The 16,821-nt window shown below is 40.6% G+C and overlaps 2 protein-coding genes across 2 annotated transcripts; one reads left to right on the forward strand and one right to left on the reverse strand.

Moving 5' to 3' along the window:
- Positions 1-311: 311 nt before the first annotated feature.
- tmem268 (transmembrane protein 268) lies at positions 312-8,133 on the reverse strand. The gene is made up of 9 exons (XM_062410191.1): positions 7,882-8,133; positions 5,759-5,894; positions 5,316-5,410; positions 5,058-5,165; positions 4,358-4,510; positions 4,112-4,222; positions 3,911-4,000; positions 3,564-3,788; positions 312-3,340 (listed from the first exon to the last, which is right to left on the reverse strand). The coding sequence occupies exons 2-9, from the start codon at positions 5,871-5,873 to the stop codon at positions 3,173-3,175; spliced, it is 1,065 nt and encodes a 354-aa protein (XP_062266175.1). The 5' UTR covers positions 5,874-5,894; positions 7,882-8,133; the 3' UTR covers positions 312-3,172.
- Positions 8,134-10,890: 2,757 nt separating this feature from the next.
- neu1 (neuraminidase 1) lies at positions 10,891-15,899 on the forward strand. The gene is made up of 6 exons (XM_062409916.1): positions 10,891-11,143; positions 11,760-11,946; positions 12,149-12,411; positions 12,663-12,845; positions 13,727-13,946; positions 14,213-15,899. The coding sequence occupies exons 1-6, from the start codon at positions 11,084-11,086 to the stop codon at positions 14,431-14,433; spliced, it is 1,134 nt and encodes a 377-aa protein (XP_062265900.1). The 5' UTR covers positions 10,891-11,083; the 3' UTR covers positions 14,434-15,899.
- Positions 15,900-16,821: the final 922 nt, after the last annotated feature.

The following is a 16,821-nucleotide window of genomic DNA, read 5'->3' on the forward strand; positions in this document are numbered from 1 at the left end:
CAGCTGCAGGAAATCACACAAAAAATTTTTTCTGTTTATTTTCATTTTGTCTGTCTTTTCAGCTTTAATATATTTAAAGTAACGACAATCTAAAATATTTATATTACTGTGTATATAAATATTGATGTAACAAACCAAACTGGATACAGCAGGAAGCAACTGGGAGAACACGAAGATGACCCTATTCCTGAATAGGTTTCATTGCCTGATATTTAAAAAGGCATAGTGACATCGAGTATGTACTCGTTACTTCTGGAGAGATTTATAGAAAGTGTATAAGTCAGATAAATAAAGCTCTGTAGGGCTCAAACTTCAAGTGAAAATGAGTTTGTTGACATTTTATTATCAAATCAATAGTTTGACATTTTGGGAAAACCGCTTCTTTACTTTTTTTTGCAGAGGGTTGGATGAGAAGTTTGACACCGTTCCAATATCTTTGATTAAACACGAAGCCACAGCGGGAAAAAGTCAGTTTGGCTTATCAGCTCTGCACAATATATACAAACATGTATATACAGTGAGTACTGTGGACATATACAGTATATATACAGTGAGATTTAGAGATGCTACAGATCTGCATGGAACCAGGTTTGTTGTCTCCCCCTGGTGCTAAACTAAGTTGAATGGGAAAGAAGTATTTTTTTTTAAGGTTTGTTCGCAGAATTCAAAGTGAATTTATACTTTAATCATCTAAATTAAACCCAATTTTCACTGTAAGCCATTTGATAAATACAGGTCCTGCCCCCGTATGATCGTCACGTTGATATTTCAGTGTTAAGACGAGTAAATGGAGCACAGTGCTGTTTAGTATTATTATTATTCTTGTACAGAAGGTTGTGTCAGTGAGCGCGTGTCTGCAGAACAGAGTCATGCTCAGTTTATCCTCAGCCTGCGTCTCCCTGTGTGCTTTCTGACACAACTTCTAATTCTCTTCTCGTTTCCTCTTCGTTTGAGTTTGTCCAGCTTGTACAGTCAATGCGACGGGTTGCTTCAAAGAGCCAAAACCTACTTACCGGTGTACGTGTGGTTCTCTTGGGGTTCATTATTCTGATTATGTTCATGGCTGTGTTTGCACATGCGTTGGTTGTTTCTGACTTCAGTTGTAATGAATAAAGAATCATTCTGGGTTGTGAACGACATGGCGGCGAAGGCGGCGTCTCATTCCTCTGATCTGTGTTTCACCTCTCAGCTTCTCTCCATCCTCCCCGTCTCTCTGTGGCCTCTCTCTCTCTCCCCTCATCACTGAAGGGCTATTTATAGTTGCCCTGGTTTTTTCCCACTCTGTCTCTCTCTCTCTATCTCTCTCTCTGTCTCTGTCTCTCTCTCTCTCTCTCTCTCTCTCTCTCTCTCTCTCTCTCTCTCTCTTCATTCCTCTCTCTGACGTGAACTGCAGCATCTCTCACTATCTTGTGTTGAATCACAGAAGGTCTCACAGGTTTGTGTTTTCTTTTCTCTACATTATGGTGCCACTTGTTTTTATGCGTTCATATTTTTACATCAGAAAAACTTTTTTCTTGCAGTAAATTTAGAAATTTCGAGCCCAACTTAATTTCTGTAAGTTTGAACCAGCTTAGAACCTTTTCTTCTAAAAATGTTAGATCATAATTATAATTTTTTATTTGTATTTATCCAATTATCCAATTATATTTTTTCCAATTTAAATATTTAAATGTTAAATTACAGGAGAACCATCTGAATGAAGAAAAAAATTCAATCTGCTGCACGATAAAGAATAAAAGTTCATTACAAGCTGAGCCTCCTCATCTATCCCCCTATAAATAACAATATATCCTCTCTCTCTTATGTGATAGAACATTAGCTGCTTTCAACGTACTATAATCAAGACTTTTAAAAAGTACAGATATTGTGGTTTTAGTTTTTTTTTTCTTACAGGCACTTTTAAATGTCGGCAGGTGAAGTATGGCCCCGGACAGTCAGGCCAGTGAAGAGCAGGTTGGATGGAGAACCTGACGGTGGGAGCGGAGCCAGTCTGAGTGAGCAGGATCACAGATGGCCATTTAGCCGCCCAAGGAGAACCAGCATCTCTCAGATCATTGAACTTGGCCTCACGCTGCACGCCTCTCTCCTCCATCACACAGGGCCCAGCTTCCTCGTGGTTCGGCCATGCTGGCTGTCTTACTGTGTGTGTTTGCCTGATCCTGCGGCTCCCTCACTGGGCCATCGTCTCGGCAGACGGGACTGATGGACGATTGCTGGGAAATACATATCCTGCCTCCTGCAAACTCTAATGCATGGGTAACCAATTAACCCGCACACGTGAAAACCAAAGGTGTGAAACCGCAAAACGCAGACGATTCCCTGGGATTTGAGGTCATGGGGTCAGGAAACTAAAGCCAGTGATCCACGCTACCCGTTGTTTCAACGTCATTACACACCTGCATCGAGGGGATCTCCTTTATTCCCCTTCATGCTTCCATTGTCTCTAAATCACGTGTCATCCCTCCAAGCAGAGGTGGAGAAACTATTCAAATCCTCGAAAGTTTTTTTACTAGATTGAACGTTCCGATAGCAACACTGAAATTACATTCAAACCGTGGTGGTTAAGAGAAATTAAGTACATCCACCCAACTACTGCCTTTAAGTACAATTTGTAGGTACATCTACTTTACAGCATTTCAGAGGGAATGATAGAAGTATAAAGTACAAACGGCATAGCCTGTAAGTAAAGATGGATGACGCGTCTCAACCCTCCAGAGGGATCCAGAATCTTTGGAGCAGTCATGTCCTCCATCTTTATACACAGTTATGGTTCAAAGTTTATTCTACCATTGCCCCGATACTGTAGACTCTACTGCAAATCACAAGAATCAATTGATTGTTCATGAAAGTTATTTAAACAGATGTACCCAGTGCCTCGATTGTTGTGTATACAAGAGTACAAATATTGCTTGACAGCAGCTGGATTGACCTGCATGAGTTCTCAGTGTGACGCCATTTGGCAGGTTGCAAATGGACAAATATCCAGTTGGTGCCAGCACAGAGCTGGCGTGAAGACAGTGGCACAGTAACAGAAGCCCACAGGCCAGAGAAGCCAGACTTTAGAAGAGGGAAATCACAAGTGCAGACTGTCTTTCAGCCATGTTTGATCCCGGAAAGAAATCTCAGTTTATCAGATCAATAGTCTTTGGTGTGTGGTTTGAGGTCCTCTCTGCTACTGAAGGATCTTCTTCTTGATGAACTGGCAGAGGCAGAGGGGGGCGAGGGTGCAGTGGTTCCTCCGGGAGCGCAGGCGGTGGTGTGACGGTCCCGACAACCTCTCAGACACAAGCAGCTTCACATAGGCTGCGCTGTACGTCATCAGAAGCTGGTTGGCTTTAGCCTGCAATAAAACAAAAAGGTGTACAGAAAGACAACATAACATTTAAAACAAGACAGATAATCACTTCTGCGAGATGAGACAACCAAAGCTGCCCGGTTATCGTAAAGTATTTTTGGCTGCTTATCAGGTGTATTACTGTTATTGTTAGGTAATCATTTTTGGAATAAAGCTAAATTAAACAAAAAACAGTCCAGTCCTCCCAATACTGGCTCTAGTCTCTCACCTGAGCCGGTAACGATGGGTCGGGGAGGAGGCTGTAGTTGATGGTGACGTTGGTGTCGTCCCGCTGGCTGGATGAGGTACTGCAGCCCGTCAGGTCGTCATGCGTGAGCAGAGGCCTCTGTTCCTCCGAGGCCTGCTGCTCCACGTCTGAGCCGCCGACCTCCAGGTCAACAGCCGGGACCTCAGTCACGAGGACGAGATGGGCCATTTTCCGCTTCAGCTTTTTCTAGTCAAAGTGTGAAATTGATGGAATTGCTTTAACTTCCTCCACAGACAATGACAGCTGTGAAATGAGCGAGGACTAAGCCGGAGAACAGACAGAGCGACGGATGTTCCAGACTCTCTCACCTGGATGTTATTCGCCACAAAGCTGCGCTCCTCTAAAGCTTCAGTCAGGGCCCTCAGGCAACGCGTCATGTCCCAGTACACAAAGTACAACTACAGAGAGGTGGAAATAGTGAGTGAAACTATTCAACTTCAATTCAAATCCCTTTTTGGAGCTGCTCTCTAGGATAATCTCCCAGTGTCAGATGAATCTAGAAGAACAACCTGCATGTTTCCGGTGCAGCACTGGACCCAGTCGGCCACGGCCACCAGCAGCTTGTGTTTCACCATCCTCTCATTCACCTGGATTAACCTCACGTCTAAATTCATGTTGATCTGACACAGAAACACACGCATATACGTTTTAGAATGAATTATTTCAACAGTGAAACCACTCGAGGAGAATTGAAAGAATCTCACATTAACATTGTATATGCCGAGGCCATATACAAGATACAGATCCCTGTGTACCTGCTTGTTACTCTGGTGTAGGATGAAGATGATGGCAGTGGTGAGGAAGATGGAGACCAAGCTGACACAGAGACAGAGAACCCAGTAGTCGCTGACTGTGATGTAGAGGTGGAGGGTGGAGAACACGGCGCACCACAGCACAACATACAGCACCTGGTGGAAGAGGAGGAGGAGGAGGAGAGGCTGTCAACAGTCACAACAGCTATGAGAGCAAAAGCATATAATATTCAGGGACATCAGGAAAGATAATATGTGAAATATTTATGTATTTGTTCTAAATAGCACAATCCAGACAATCCAGTAAAGACACATTCATGTTACTGATGTTTGTCAACACCTTTCCATAGCATTACACAATCATACTTTTGTTTTATCATAATTCTTGCCTGTGAAGTATCATTTACGACAAGTACACACGCTGCAAACAGTGTCATGTTTACTACAGTGTGAGAGAATGACCCCTGATTGTAAAACTAGGTGTAACTTGGTTATACAAGGTTCAACGTCAGTACAAATGGCAAAACAGCAGTTTGGGGATTTACTCAACCTTGGGAACTGGAGACTGGATATTCTTTTTTACAACTGTCCATTAATTTTGGATAATGTTAAATCACTGACATGTAGTGTGAGAGTAAGAACTGCAGAAGAAGAGAAGAAAATGATTGTCAGAAGGTGGAGGGAGAGAGCCGGACGTTCGTACCGGTGCCATCATGAAATGAAAGTAAGCAGAGTTAAAAACCATGTATCTCCTCACTGAGGGAACCTCCAGAGCTGTTCTCAGTGGATCTTCCATGTCGGCCACTGGAATCTAACAGAATGAAAAAGGAAAAACAAAGTTTAAAATCCAAATTAACCTCAGGTTCAGTTATAGTCCTCCAGTAATGTTATTTTAGCAAATACTGGGTTAGTTGAACTGGTGCATGTGTGTGTGTGTGTGGGGGGGGGGGGTGTTGTTGACCTGGAAGCCAGTGTTCTCCAGTTTGGCGCGACACTGAGAAAGATCAAACCTGGGGTTTAACGATGAGCAGCTCAACACCGACACGACACACTGGCCTGAGAAAAAGAAAGAGTGTGTTAAACACTTTGTGGACTGTGTTGAAAAGAGGAAAAGGTCTGTGTTGTAGTGCATGTACAAACAGGCAGATGCAAATACATGTAAAACGTTACACAGCCATTAACAACCAACTGTTAACACAAGGGAAGTGTGTAAAATAACAAAACAGTCATTCCAGGTACAAACAAAATCTATTTGGCAAAAGTAATTGTGCATGAACACAGCTCATTATGTAATAGTATGCATATTAGTAGGGGATTATGTATTAAAGAGCCACGTTGGAACCACAGCCCAGTCGATCATGTCAAAATTGTGACTCAGAACAGTAATAAGTGTGAGGATATTACCGTTTGACCAGCTGGGTCTGTTGTTGTTTGCATGAGGTTCAGGTTTGGTTTGTCTGATCTGCACATCCACCTCACTCTCCTCCGTCCCAGGACAACCTTGTGTTTTGTCCTCCATCACTTCAGAGGTCACCAAACCCTGGAGAAGATCAGCAAAAACAGCCAAATTAGGGTTTGATGTTTTGTACTAACGGTGTATCAGCACAGTTTATATCACTCCAATACTTTTGTGTAGGTACTTTAATTGATCAGATTGACAGGAAACACTATACACGTAATAAAGATACATGCACACACAAGAAGTTCGGATAATGTTTAATTGACAGTGTTTTTCGATTTTACTTTTACATTTTCACAAGAAATAACTGACTGAATATTATCTATATATATAAATTAAAGACCCAAACAAATAAATGTCTTTATATAAATGGCTAAATAGGGAAATTACATGAATAAATGTAAAAAAAACAAACATAAATAGCCTTTATATATATATATATATCATTGAGCTTTTTCTTTATTTCTATATTTTTTATTTTGGCAGTTTCAGTTCTCCTCAGTCCAGTGCTGGTGAAAATGTAAAAGTAAAATCTAAAAACTCTGTAATTTCATCAGAACGAAAGAGGATCTGTTGGCGTTCATGTGACAGCTGTCTCGCATCACTTTGCAATTAGATCAGCAACAATGATCAAAAAAGGAACTAATGACCGACAAGAGCTCATGACCTCATGACTGTTCGTGTTGGAAAAGAAAATGATCCTTCATACAAAATAATTTCTCATGTGACTGTGGCATGGAGTGGAGATTATAAAAGTTTAGCAAGTGACGCAGCACGTCTCAACCTCATTATGAAAATTAAATAGATGTTTACACATAGTGATTGTTGTGTTTCGCAGGATTTCCAAACAAGGAGCAGCCTGAGGTTCCCTCTGCAGCCGTTCAGGATGATTAAATAACAAATGACTGAGCCAATTCATAGTGACAATGCAAATCAGACCACAGCAACACAAACACAGTTAATTCAGTTGTGAAAACTATGGCAATATGGTTTTAAGTTTAGGATTCATGTAGAAGATCCTATGTTGGACATTGTGTATGGGGCTAGTGAGGGAGTTTTGTATCTGACAGCATTATATGTGTGTGTTTCCTTGAAGAGTTGTTGGATGTGTCACAGTTGAAGAAGCAGAATATTCATATTGGACGAGCGGAATCTCCCTGTAGAATCACTTTCAATTACACCACACCCTTTATCTCTATAATAAGCAGGGGCGTTATCGAAGTGGCTGAAGAAATGTCTGAAAATATGCAGGAAGCAACATCACTCCTGTTTTCAGGGCTTCAATGCACTTCGTCATTGATGCTGCTTTACTCTTAAGGAATAAAGTACATGTGGGTGTACATTGTTGTATCACTATGCACTTGAACAGGAGCTCACATGCAGCACATACACAGACTTCTTCTCCACCCTCACACCCGCCTGTCTATGTGTGACAGAGCCAGCACCAGAGTGTGAAAACCCCTCGCTGCAGTCCTGATGTCTCAGCCTCTCTCTCAAGTCTCTCTCTTACACAATACTCCCCTGCTGCTGTTATCTATCAGCTGCTGCTTTCACTTCTCTTCCTGTAAATAAAGTGGTGCAATTCATCTCTGCAGGCCTATACTCACAAGAACTGCACCTGCAAGAAATGATAATGCTCAGATGTGTGTGTCTGTGTGTGGGTGTGTGTGTGTGTGTGTGTGTGTGGGTGTGTGGGTGTGTGTGGGTGTGTGTGTGTGTGTGTCAGCTTATCCGAAAGAAACAACTCACAGTCTGTTATCATGAAATTCCACCTTCATGCCCACTGCTGCGCTCATTAATTGTAAATTTGACTTGTAACTGTAGTTTGTCTGTATTAGACTGAACTGAGGCATTTTGAGCAGTGATGCCAGATTTACCACGGATCAACCACACAAGTGTTTGATTAAAAGTTATTATTGGATATAATAGAGAACAGGGGGGAAGCCAAAAAGTCCCTCACAGAAAACTGCAAAGAGTGCCTCGCCCCTGGAGTTGTCATGCAGTGAAACCAAAACCAACACAAGAGAGTAATAACTTCATACATTTACACGATTAAACACACCCTCACCTGCTTTTCAGATGATCCTGTCCATCCTGTCAACCAAGCTGTGATGCCTGCGTTCCCTCGCTGGTCCCTGTGCAGCACGTGTCTCCAGGGAACATTTCCACATAAACAGTTGTTGTCTTGAAAGCATCGACTTATGCTGTGTTGCAGCCTTCACAGACTGTGGCGTATGATACTGTTAATATCTCCTCCCTGCCTCTGCTTCTGCTTCTCTCTCTCTCTCTCTTTAAAGCGTGTGACTCAGATCAGCTTGTCCTCATGACTGCAGGAATGTGGTTTGTGGTTCTCAGCTCGACACATAATACGAGAGAGAGGGAGAGAGAGAGAGAGAGAGAGAGAGAGAGAGAGGCAGAACACTGACAGTTTTTTATATGCCGAGGTTCATTATGAAATCCTATTTATCTTTGTTTAGTCATTTTGAGTGAGTGATCCAGGTTAAACTTTGTATGGGTGCATGTTTGCTGTGAAACTGTTTCATGGCAGATGAAATTATATTTTATGGACATTTATGGAGTTGGTTTTCAAGTCACAGATTTACTTTACTACTGTTACACGTTAGCTATTTGCTTGTCAAGTCAAAGATTCTGATTCAGTGGGGGTCAAACAAAGGACTTGAACTTTTAAATAAACACTTGTCTTACTGTAGTTATAAGGGCACTGGATTGAGCAAGAACTTCCCAGAACAATTACCAAATTTTTAAGAATTAAGTATGGTAAAATACTAAAATTTTGTTTTGACTTTTATTTATCACAGGGATCCTACTTGTGTTTATTCAATAATGTTATTCAGAGTTCAGTTCAAAGGCAGCTAAGAAAGAAATCTAATGTTGTGATATTCCACGGTTTAAGTAGCTCTCAGCAAGACTCAAGTCAGCCACGGTCATGAAAACATAACGTTAGAGAGCAAGCCTGTGAACAGTAGTGATATGGGTTGATGGCAGTCTTGTGCAAGTTCACACCTCTCATGAACTAGTTCAAAGTTCAGTTCATACAAGTAAGCATGAATAGTTCACGTTCATAGTTCACCATTTAAATTCTGAACTAGTTCATAGTTCAGTTCATTTCTTTTGCAAAGTAAGAATGAAAGACTTAACTTGTTAAAGAAAACCTTATCCATCACTACCCCTTGCCTTTACTGTCGGAATCTTTATCAGACAGTGTGTAAAAATCCCTCAGATAGGTGCATCGGATCTTGGATGTAGTTGCTTCTCTTCTCTTGCCATCTGTACGTGAGTCCGAGAGCTGTTGTGTTGCAGGTATGGCCTGCCCCTTTAAGGAAAGTTTGTAGTGTGTGACGTAGTGCACCTTGGTATTGTGGGAAAAGACGCTAAAAGTGTGTGTATAACAAGAAGTGACGGACTACCTGCGCAAGTGGTTTGTGCAGCTTGTGATTAACCAAAGTTGTCCATAAAAGAAAATCTTCAATATCCTTCAAGGGCAATTTTATGTACAACCAGCAATCAGTGCATGATAAAAATAAACCAATATATACAATGTAAATAAAGCACAATATAAAAACCCTATAGACTAAGTAGCAGGTGAAAATTTGCTTTTAATAAATGAATTGATAAGTCGACTAACAGAAAATTACCCGTCAACTATATTCTCGAAACATTTCATTCTACTTTTAATTTCCTGTTGTGCTTCTAATAACTATTAATGTTGGTGACATTTCCTTGATAAATGGGTGGAGGTTTATTACCTCTGCTAAGGACGTTATGTTTTCCTCTCTGATTTGTCAGTCAACAGGTTTATGTAATAAACTACTGGACCAATAACCACACAACTTGGAAGAAGGAAGCTGCATGGATCAGAGATGAACCTATACGGCTCTGCTGAGCTCTACTGAGTGCCAGTAGATGTTTGTATTGTGAAGCTAATGAGGTGTTTTATAGAGATGTGATCGAAAACGTCAGACCAAGTGAATCCACTTTATTTCAGCATGAACAGAAAAAAAAGAAGGGAGTTCCTCATAGCAGCATGATGCATACAAAGAGAAGTATAAATACCTACTCATTTTGGCAGCATAGCAGGGACATTTGCTGATGTCACCAACCGTGGTTCCGTGGACAGGCAAGCCAGCATCTACAACATCTTCCTGGATGGCTACCCTGACGCACACGCTGCGGTGATTAGACTGTGGTAAGAGTCAAGGATGACAAAAAAAATTATCAGGTACACAATTCAGAAAGCACAGCAAAGTAGAGGAGGAGAAGAAAGAACAATATAGAGATAAGAATCAAACCGATTGTGGAAATCATTAATGTTTATTTGTGTCGACATGACATGATATCCTATCGGTACAGGACTCTTTTGATATTTTTTATTACATATTTGTATTGTTTTTTTTTTATAGTTTACAAATGTGTCTAACGGTGTGTGCATCTGTTTACAGTCCAAAAGTTATACGTGTTCAATGAACGCGTTCTTTTGCACACCACTGGTTGCTGGGGTGTTGTTGTAGGAAAAGTCTGCCTCCGTGTGGATACATCCAGTAAGTTTATTCATATTATTGTTCCCACGCTAAATGTAAAGAGTGATCAGGGACTTTAAACGATTAATATATTGGAATTAAAACAACATCGTTCTCTTTAATATTATCATTACCAAATAAAGTAAAAGGTCAACTTTATTTACTCACTAAAATAAGTCTACACATGTTTCTCAAAGAGGGAAAACCAACATACATGTTATTTTAATTGTCTCTATGTTTGTATTTAATAAAAAAGGCATTTGCTCTTAGTATTCCAATTTGGGTTTCTCAGTACCTTTTCTTGTAATGTAGTTTTCTCTTCTTTTTTTGCTCTTGAGAGATAATCACAAAACATATTTAATAAATAGAAAACAATTTCCATTTTCTGACATATTTGTAAAACAAAGATTCCGTTTAATACAAATCAAAGCGGGGCTGTGAATTTTAATATTTTTGTGTCACTTGTAGTCTTTTACTGTGAATGCTGCTTTTCGTTGTTTACAGTCTTTTATTTTGGTGAGGAGCGGTGGTCACGTGACCGTCCATCTGTGGTCACGTGACGAGTTGCTGAGGCTGCGGCAAAAAGATTGTTGTGTTTGTCCCGTCTGTAACTCGTGGTCGGTTTCAGTCACTTTTCTGGGTTTTAAGTCGGTTTCAGTCGGTTTCAGTCGGTTTATTCCGGCAGCTCGTCTCTTCGCTGCGGTGTGAGAAGAAGAGAAGAGCAGATGAAACATGGCTGCTCTCTTCTTACTTCTTCTCGCTGCTCCTCTGTTTTCCTGCGCCTCTGTCAAGGTAAAGTACCGACGTCACCTGCAGAAATACCGACACACACAAACCTCAAGGAGTATTCACATTCTTGATTCAAGTAAAAGTACTACTACTGCTGTGTAAAAGTACTCCATTTCGAGTGAAAAGCCCTGCGTTGAAGCTGTTAATAAACATCGGTATATATCATTATCAGATTCACTTAATTTAGTTCAAGCAGCATTTAGTATGTGTTGTTTTAACCTGTTTGCATGTTTGACATCTGTTAAAATACTAGTTTTCGTTATTGATCGATCAGCTGGTTGTTTGGTTTGTGAAGATACAGGAATTGCTGACACTTTCAGAGTGTTGGATTAGTCCAGCCAATAAAGTAACTCGATTGGGACAAAGCTGCCCTACAAGACATACTACGCTGTCAATATATATACATACATATATATATATCTATGTATTTAGAAATATATATAAATACATATATATATATATGTATTTACTGCTGTGACTTAACAGCCTGACTCACAGAGTGAATCACAGAGTCGTTGCAAAAGAAGGAACAGAAACGTGAGGTTTTAAGTAACATGGAGAAGTATGTTAATCAACAGCTGTAAACAACTTCTGTTACTCAACTTCTGTCTCCGTCCAGATCAACCCCCTGGTGCTTGACGAGCAGGTGCTGTGGATGAGCGGCCAGGACTCTGTGTTCACCTACAGGATCCCGCTGCTCACCTTCACCCCCAAGGGAAGCCTGCTGGCCTTCGCTGAGGCCAGGAAAGAATCAGCTAGAGATTACGGGTCTAAGTTCATCGCGACGCGGCGCTCCACAGACAAAGGCAGGTCGACCCTGGAGGCAGTGACAATCAGAAACTGTTTGATTGGCACACAAAACACACGCAGAGTTGTTTAGTTACCCGTCTACAGAGAAATATTCTCATAACACTTAACAAAAAGCAGTTTGTAGTTAACGTTTAAAGTTGGTCACATGTTTTACTCTCCTCCTCTTCCTTCTCTCTTTGTCCTGAATCATCTCTCCAGGAGCCACCTGGTCCCAGATGTCGTTCATCAGAGACGATGGATCAGACCTGGACGGCGTGAACCTTGGCTCTGTGGTGGTGGACGAGAAGGCGGGCACAGTCATTCTGATCTACACCGTCTGCTTCCACCTCTACCACTGCAGCCCCGCCAGCACCATGATGGTGGAGAGCAAGGACGATGGCCTGAGCTGGGGCTCCCCCAAAAACCTCTCACTCCAGATCGGAGTCATGAACTTTGCTCCCGGGCCAGGAACCGGCCTCCAGGTGAGAGAGTGATATGATTCTCAGGAGGGAAATGTTGTGGCAGTGGTTGATATAACTCGATTTTTTTGTGTGTGAGATAATGACAAGGATATTAATATTAGAGGGTAAGATTGGGATCGGAATAAAACGTAGACATCCCACCATCCCAACTATTGAAATGCTGCTCTCACTTAATCATGCCATTTTTTTTTTTTTGTTGTTTCTGTAGTTTTTAAAGTTCTTTTGTCTCTTTTGTGTCTTTCTCTCTACAGAAGCGATATGAACCAAATAAAGACAGGTTGGTGGTTTGTGGTCACGGCACAATAGAGGGTGACGGCGTTTTCTGCATCCTGAGTGACAACAATGGAAAAAACTGGACCAACGGTGCAGCGCTGAAGAGCATCCCCTTCAACCAGCCGAAGAAGCTGCAGGACTTCAACCCTGACGAGTGCCAGGTACCGTGTGTGAAAATGGCTCGTAAACCATGTGGTGATGGTTACAGTCTTGATTCCTTCATGAAGGAAAAAAAAATGAAGATGTGTTTAAAAGATTCCAAGGAATTACAATATACGTCATCCTTTGGCTTCATCTTTCATTCAGGACCATCCATCAACTCTCACGGCCACTTTCTCCATAGTCGCAAAGACAATAAGATTCCAGATCAATCAATTAAAATCATTAGCCGACTGAGAAGCAATTCCAAATTGAGCTAAAGCCTTTTCACTTGTAAAAACAGTAATACTCCAGTTATTCCTGCAGCATAAAATGAGAATTAACTTATTTTTCTGTTCTATTAATGCGCCTGCACTCGTTTGTAGTGAATACATATAAATGATGGACTTTCCCAACTTGCTGAAATTAAGAAGTTGTGTGAGTGGCGTCACTCTTCAAACCAGGCAACCTTGCTCTCCTGCTGGGGTGATTGCTTGCATCAAACTTTAATTTGATTCTCATGCATCGTTTCTGATATGATACCTTTTCATCGGGGCTTTATCTGTCAGCATGTTGTGGTGTTCTTGTGCTCTCTAGTGGCCGAAAAATAAAAATCTGATTTGATATTTTAAAACATCTAGCAGTTATGATACCTCAAATATCAGTCAGTGTGTGTTTTTATCAATCTTTCCGTTTAAAACAAAGTGCTACAGCAGCTGTTTGATTTTCACCCGCCCTTTTCTGCATGTCTTCCCCGCTCTCCTCCCCCTGTTAACCTTTTAATTATGTCCTATCTAAAATGGCCATAGTGCCCCAAAATATCTTTGAAAAAAAACAGATTATTACTCCCATGTCAGACACACTATCAAACTAAAGATTCTCCTCCCTCTCTGCGCTCCTGCAGCCGGTCGAGATGCAGGATGGCAGCATCTACATCAATGTGCGGAACCAGAACAACTACCACTGCAGGTGTCGCATAGTGGCGCGCAGCTTTGACGGGGGAATGACCCTGCCCATAGATGATATGTACTTCGACTACGAACTGGTGGATCCTGCAGTGGCAGCCGCGGCGCATCTGAAAGACGGAGTGATGTTCTTCGTCAACCCGTCCAGCGAGCACCACAGTAAGAATCACTGATACCGATACTCTGGATCTCTTCCTCTGGCCCAGAAGCACTCGTGTCTTTTACTTGATTAAAAGTGGCATAGTACCATTATGTAAAAAATTAGTTGGACAATAAGTTTTAAGAAAAATACTGGGGATTACAAAGACACATGACAAAGAAAAGCACATTTTAGAGTTCAGAATATATATTTAGGATTTTGGATACAAAGTTGTAGTAGGTGTTTTTTTCAGCTCTAATGTCCTCTTGATTTACTCCCCCCTCAGGAGTTAATCTAACCTTGCGTTGGTCGCTGACTAATGGGAAATCTTGGGAGAGAAATGCATTCCAGATATGGCATGGGCCGAGCGGCTACTCCTGCATGACCTCGCTGAACAGCTATTCTGGCGAGGACAAGAAGTACATCTTCATCATCTACGAGAAAGGCAAAAAAGACATTGATGAGTCTATCTTGTTCGCCAAGATCCACCTGTATGGTGGCCTGTGAAGGTTGTGAATAGGAGGTAAGGACATAAACTTTAGGAATCAAGCATGAGGTGCAATGACTAAAGACTGATTTGTGAACTCTTGATTTGATTTGGGTGAAAAATGCATTTCTGATGTGTTTTTCTACACCACTGTTTATCTTTCACATATTTTCTTTGTCTCTCAAATTCAAACACTGAAGGAGAAAGGAAACAGAAAGAGGTTGCCTGCTCTTGCGAATCTCTCAGGAAGAAAAGAGTAGACGTTTAAGACTCTGAATATGATGTTAAATACGGGAAATGTGTGTATCGAAAGATGGACGATGCATCTTCACTATTCAGAAATGAAGCCAACATGTCCGGGATAGAAACAAACCAGAGTTTTTACAGTAGTGATCAGGGGATGGAGCTGTAGTGGCAATAAATGTGCAGGACCAAACAGGAATCCTCCAGTCATTACATTCCATCCCATTTTTATAGTATCAGTTAACTAATTAAAACCAAATTTTATGGAACAATGTATTTATCCATCATATTAAAATGTATTTAACCTGTATTTTGACTTTAATTTGGTCCATGTCCTATCTGCTCACATAGAGGATGTAGGACTAATGACCTGTACTGCAGCCAGGTTTCAGTTTGGCTTCACTTTCAGGGAGCTGTCATGTCGTCCATCTTAATATACAATGTGTTTTATGCACTACGAATGTCTAACATGTTCGGCCTATGATGAAAATGCCTTCTTTCTTCATACTTTAAAATTCTCACGGTTGATAATATCACAAGTCGGTTTGAGTTACCTCTTGCTAGACAAGAGGAAATAATGAGGGATAGATTTGTAAAAAATATTGTACAGACCAAAAACCACCAGCTTATACATAATTCAGACCATAGTGTAAATTTTGTCTATTTTGAAGCTTCATTTTAAATATTTCACAATAACTAAAGTAACTATTTCACCAGTTTTCCATGCAGTTAGACCTTTGACAAAATGTTTGATCTTCCTGGTCTAATAGCATGGATAGTGATGCTACTCTGAAAGTGTTTTTAAACATCTCTGGTATTGTTCATTTGTTACTTATGAATTGAAAGTTTTACTCTATCCTTGGTTCTGGTATGAAATTATTCCTATTTTCTCACATAATACAGTTATCTCCTTCCAATCCATCAAAAATAAAATAAAATATATGGGTATATGCTTTTAATCATATGAAATAAAAAGGTTGTAGACGTGAGTGTGTCATGAATAAATTCTGACTCTAACTGGATCTGTTGTTGCTAAAAGCCTTTTTATGTGTGTGTGAGACTACACTTGTGTGTGTGACTAAATGTGGGAGTGAATGGGAAAGTACATAATGTATCCTCATCTGCACTCCAGTGTATTCGGATGTTTTGTAATCAGCCTCTTGCCATTGATGCTTCAGGCAAAATAATCTAATGTTGTTAATGAGCAGTGACAGTGCAATAAAGACCACATCAACAATGACAACAGTTCTCATCTGAGACATTATTGTATTGTAGTGTCGTTTCTGGACAGATGATGAGAAACAGAGAGAAGACCTCCGAGGATATGTTTTGTTAGAAAAGAGGTGAAATACCAAGGGAGGGAAGAATACGAATCTGCTCTGTGATATTAATTTGACTTAACTTCACTCTTGCAGCCTCTTTTTTGTTCATGTCACTCTGCTATAGTTTCATGAGGCCTTCAGATTTTACAGTCTGATCAGTGACAAATTCATTTTTCAGCTGGACAACAAACAGCCACAGTCATAATGAGGTGTCTTCAGGGACTAGAAGAACACAGAGGCCTCCACAGAGCCCTGGTTTTAGGATCACTGAGTCGGTCTGGGACTATGTGAACTGAGATGGCTTGAATGTGACAAGTTTGTAGACAACCAGCTGAGACCCATGAAAAGTTGTGTAACTAGGATAACTAATGCTATGTTAAGTCATAGGGTGATAACAAAACATTTTTTTACTTTTATTCTGAATCTCATTTAGCATAAAGTTCACTGACAAATAAAACATGAGTAATATGAATACATATCTATTACACAATACAGTATGCTGCAACTGTACTAATCCTGAAGGCAACTTGTTATAGTAAAAGGTTCCGGACTAGTACTGGTACTGACAAACGTCTGTGAAAGCAACACAACAAAGATGCATTGAGCTAAACATCTTTAAAAAGCACTAAGTCATAATTTAATTTTCCTCAATTCACAAATCACATACTTTTCATGGCGTTATTCTTAGTGCCTTGTGATTTTGCACAGTTCTGATGTTAGAACCTAGAAATTTGGATAAAATCAATGAACGTTTTCCTGGAATTCTCTCGTTTTCAGAACAGACACATATTGTACAGTGCAGCTCATGTGACCTGAGATGATCTCTTGGTCTATTAAAAAAAA

The sequence above is a fragment of the Platichthys flesus genome, chromosome 17, assembly GCF_949316205.1.
Source record: "Platichthys flesus chromosome 17, fPlaFle2.1, whole genome shotgun sequence".
NCBI lineage: Eukaryota > Metazoa > Chordata > Actinopteri > Pleuronectiformes > Pleuronectidae > Platichthys > Platichthys flesus.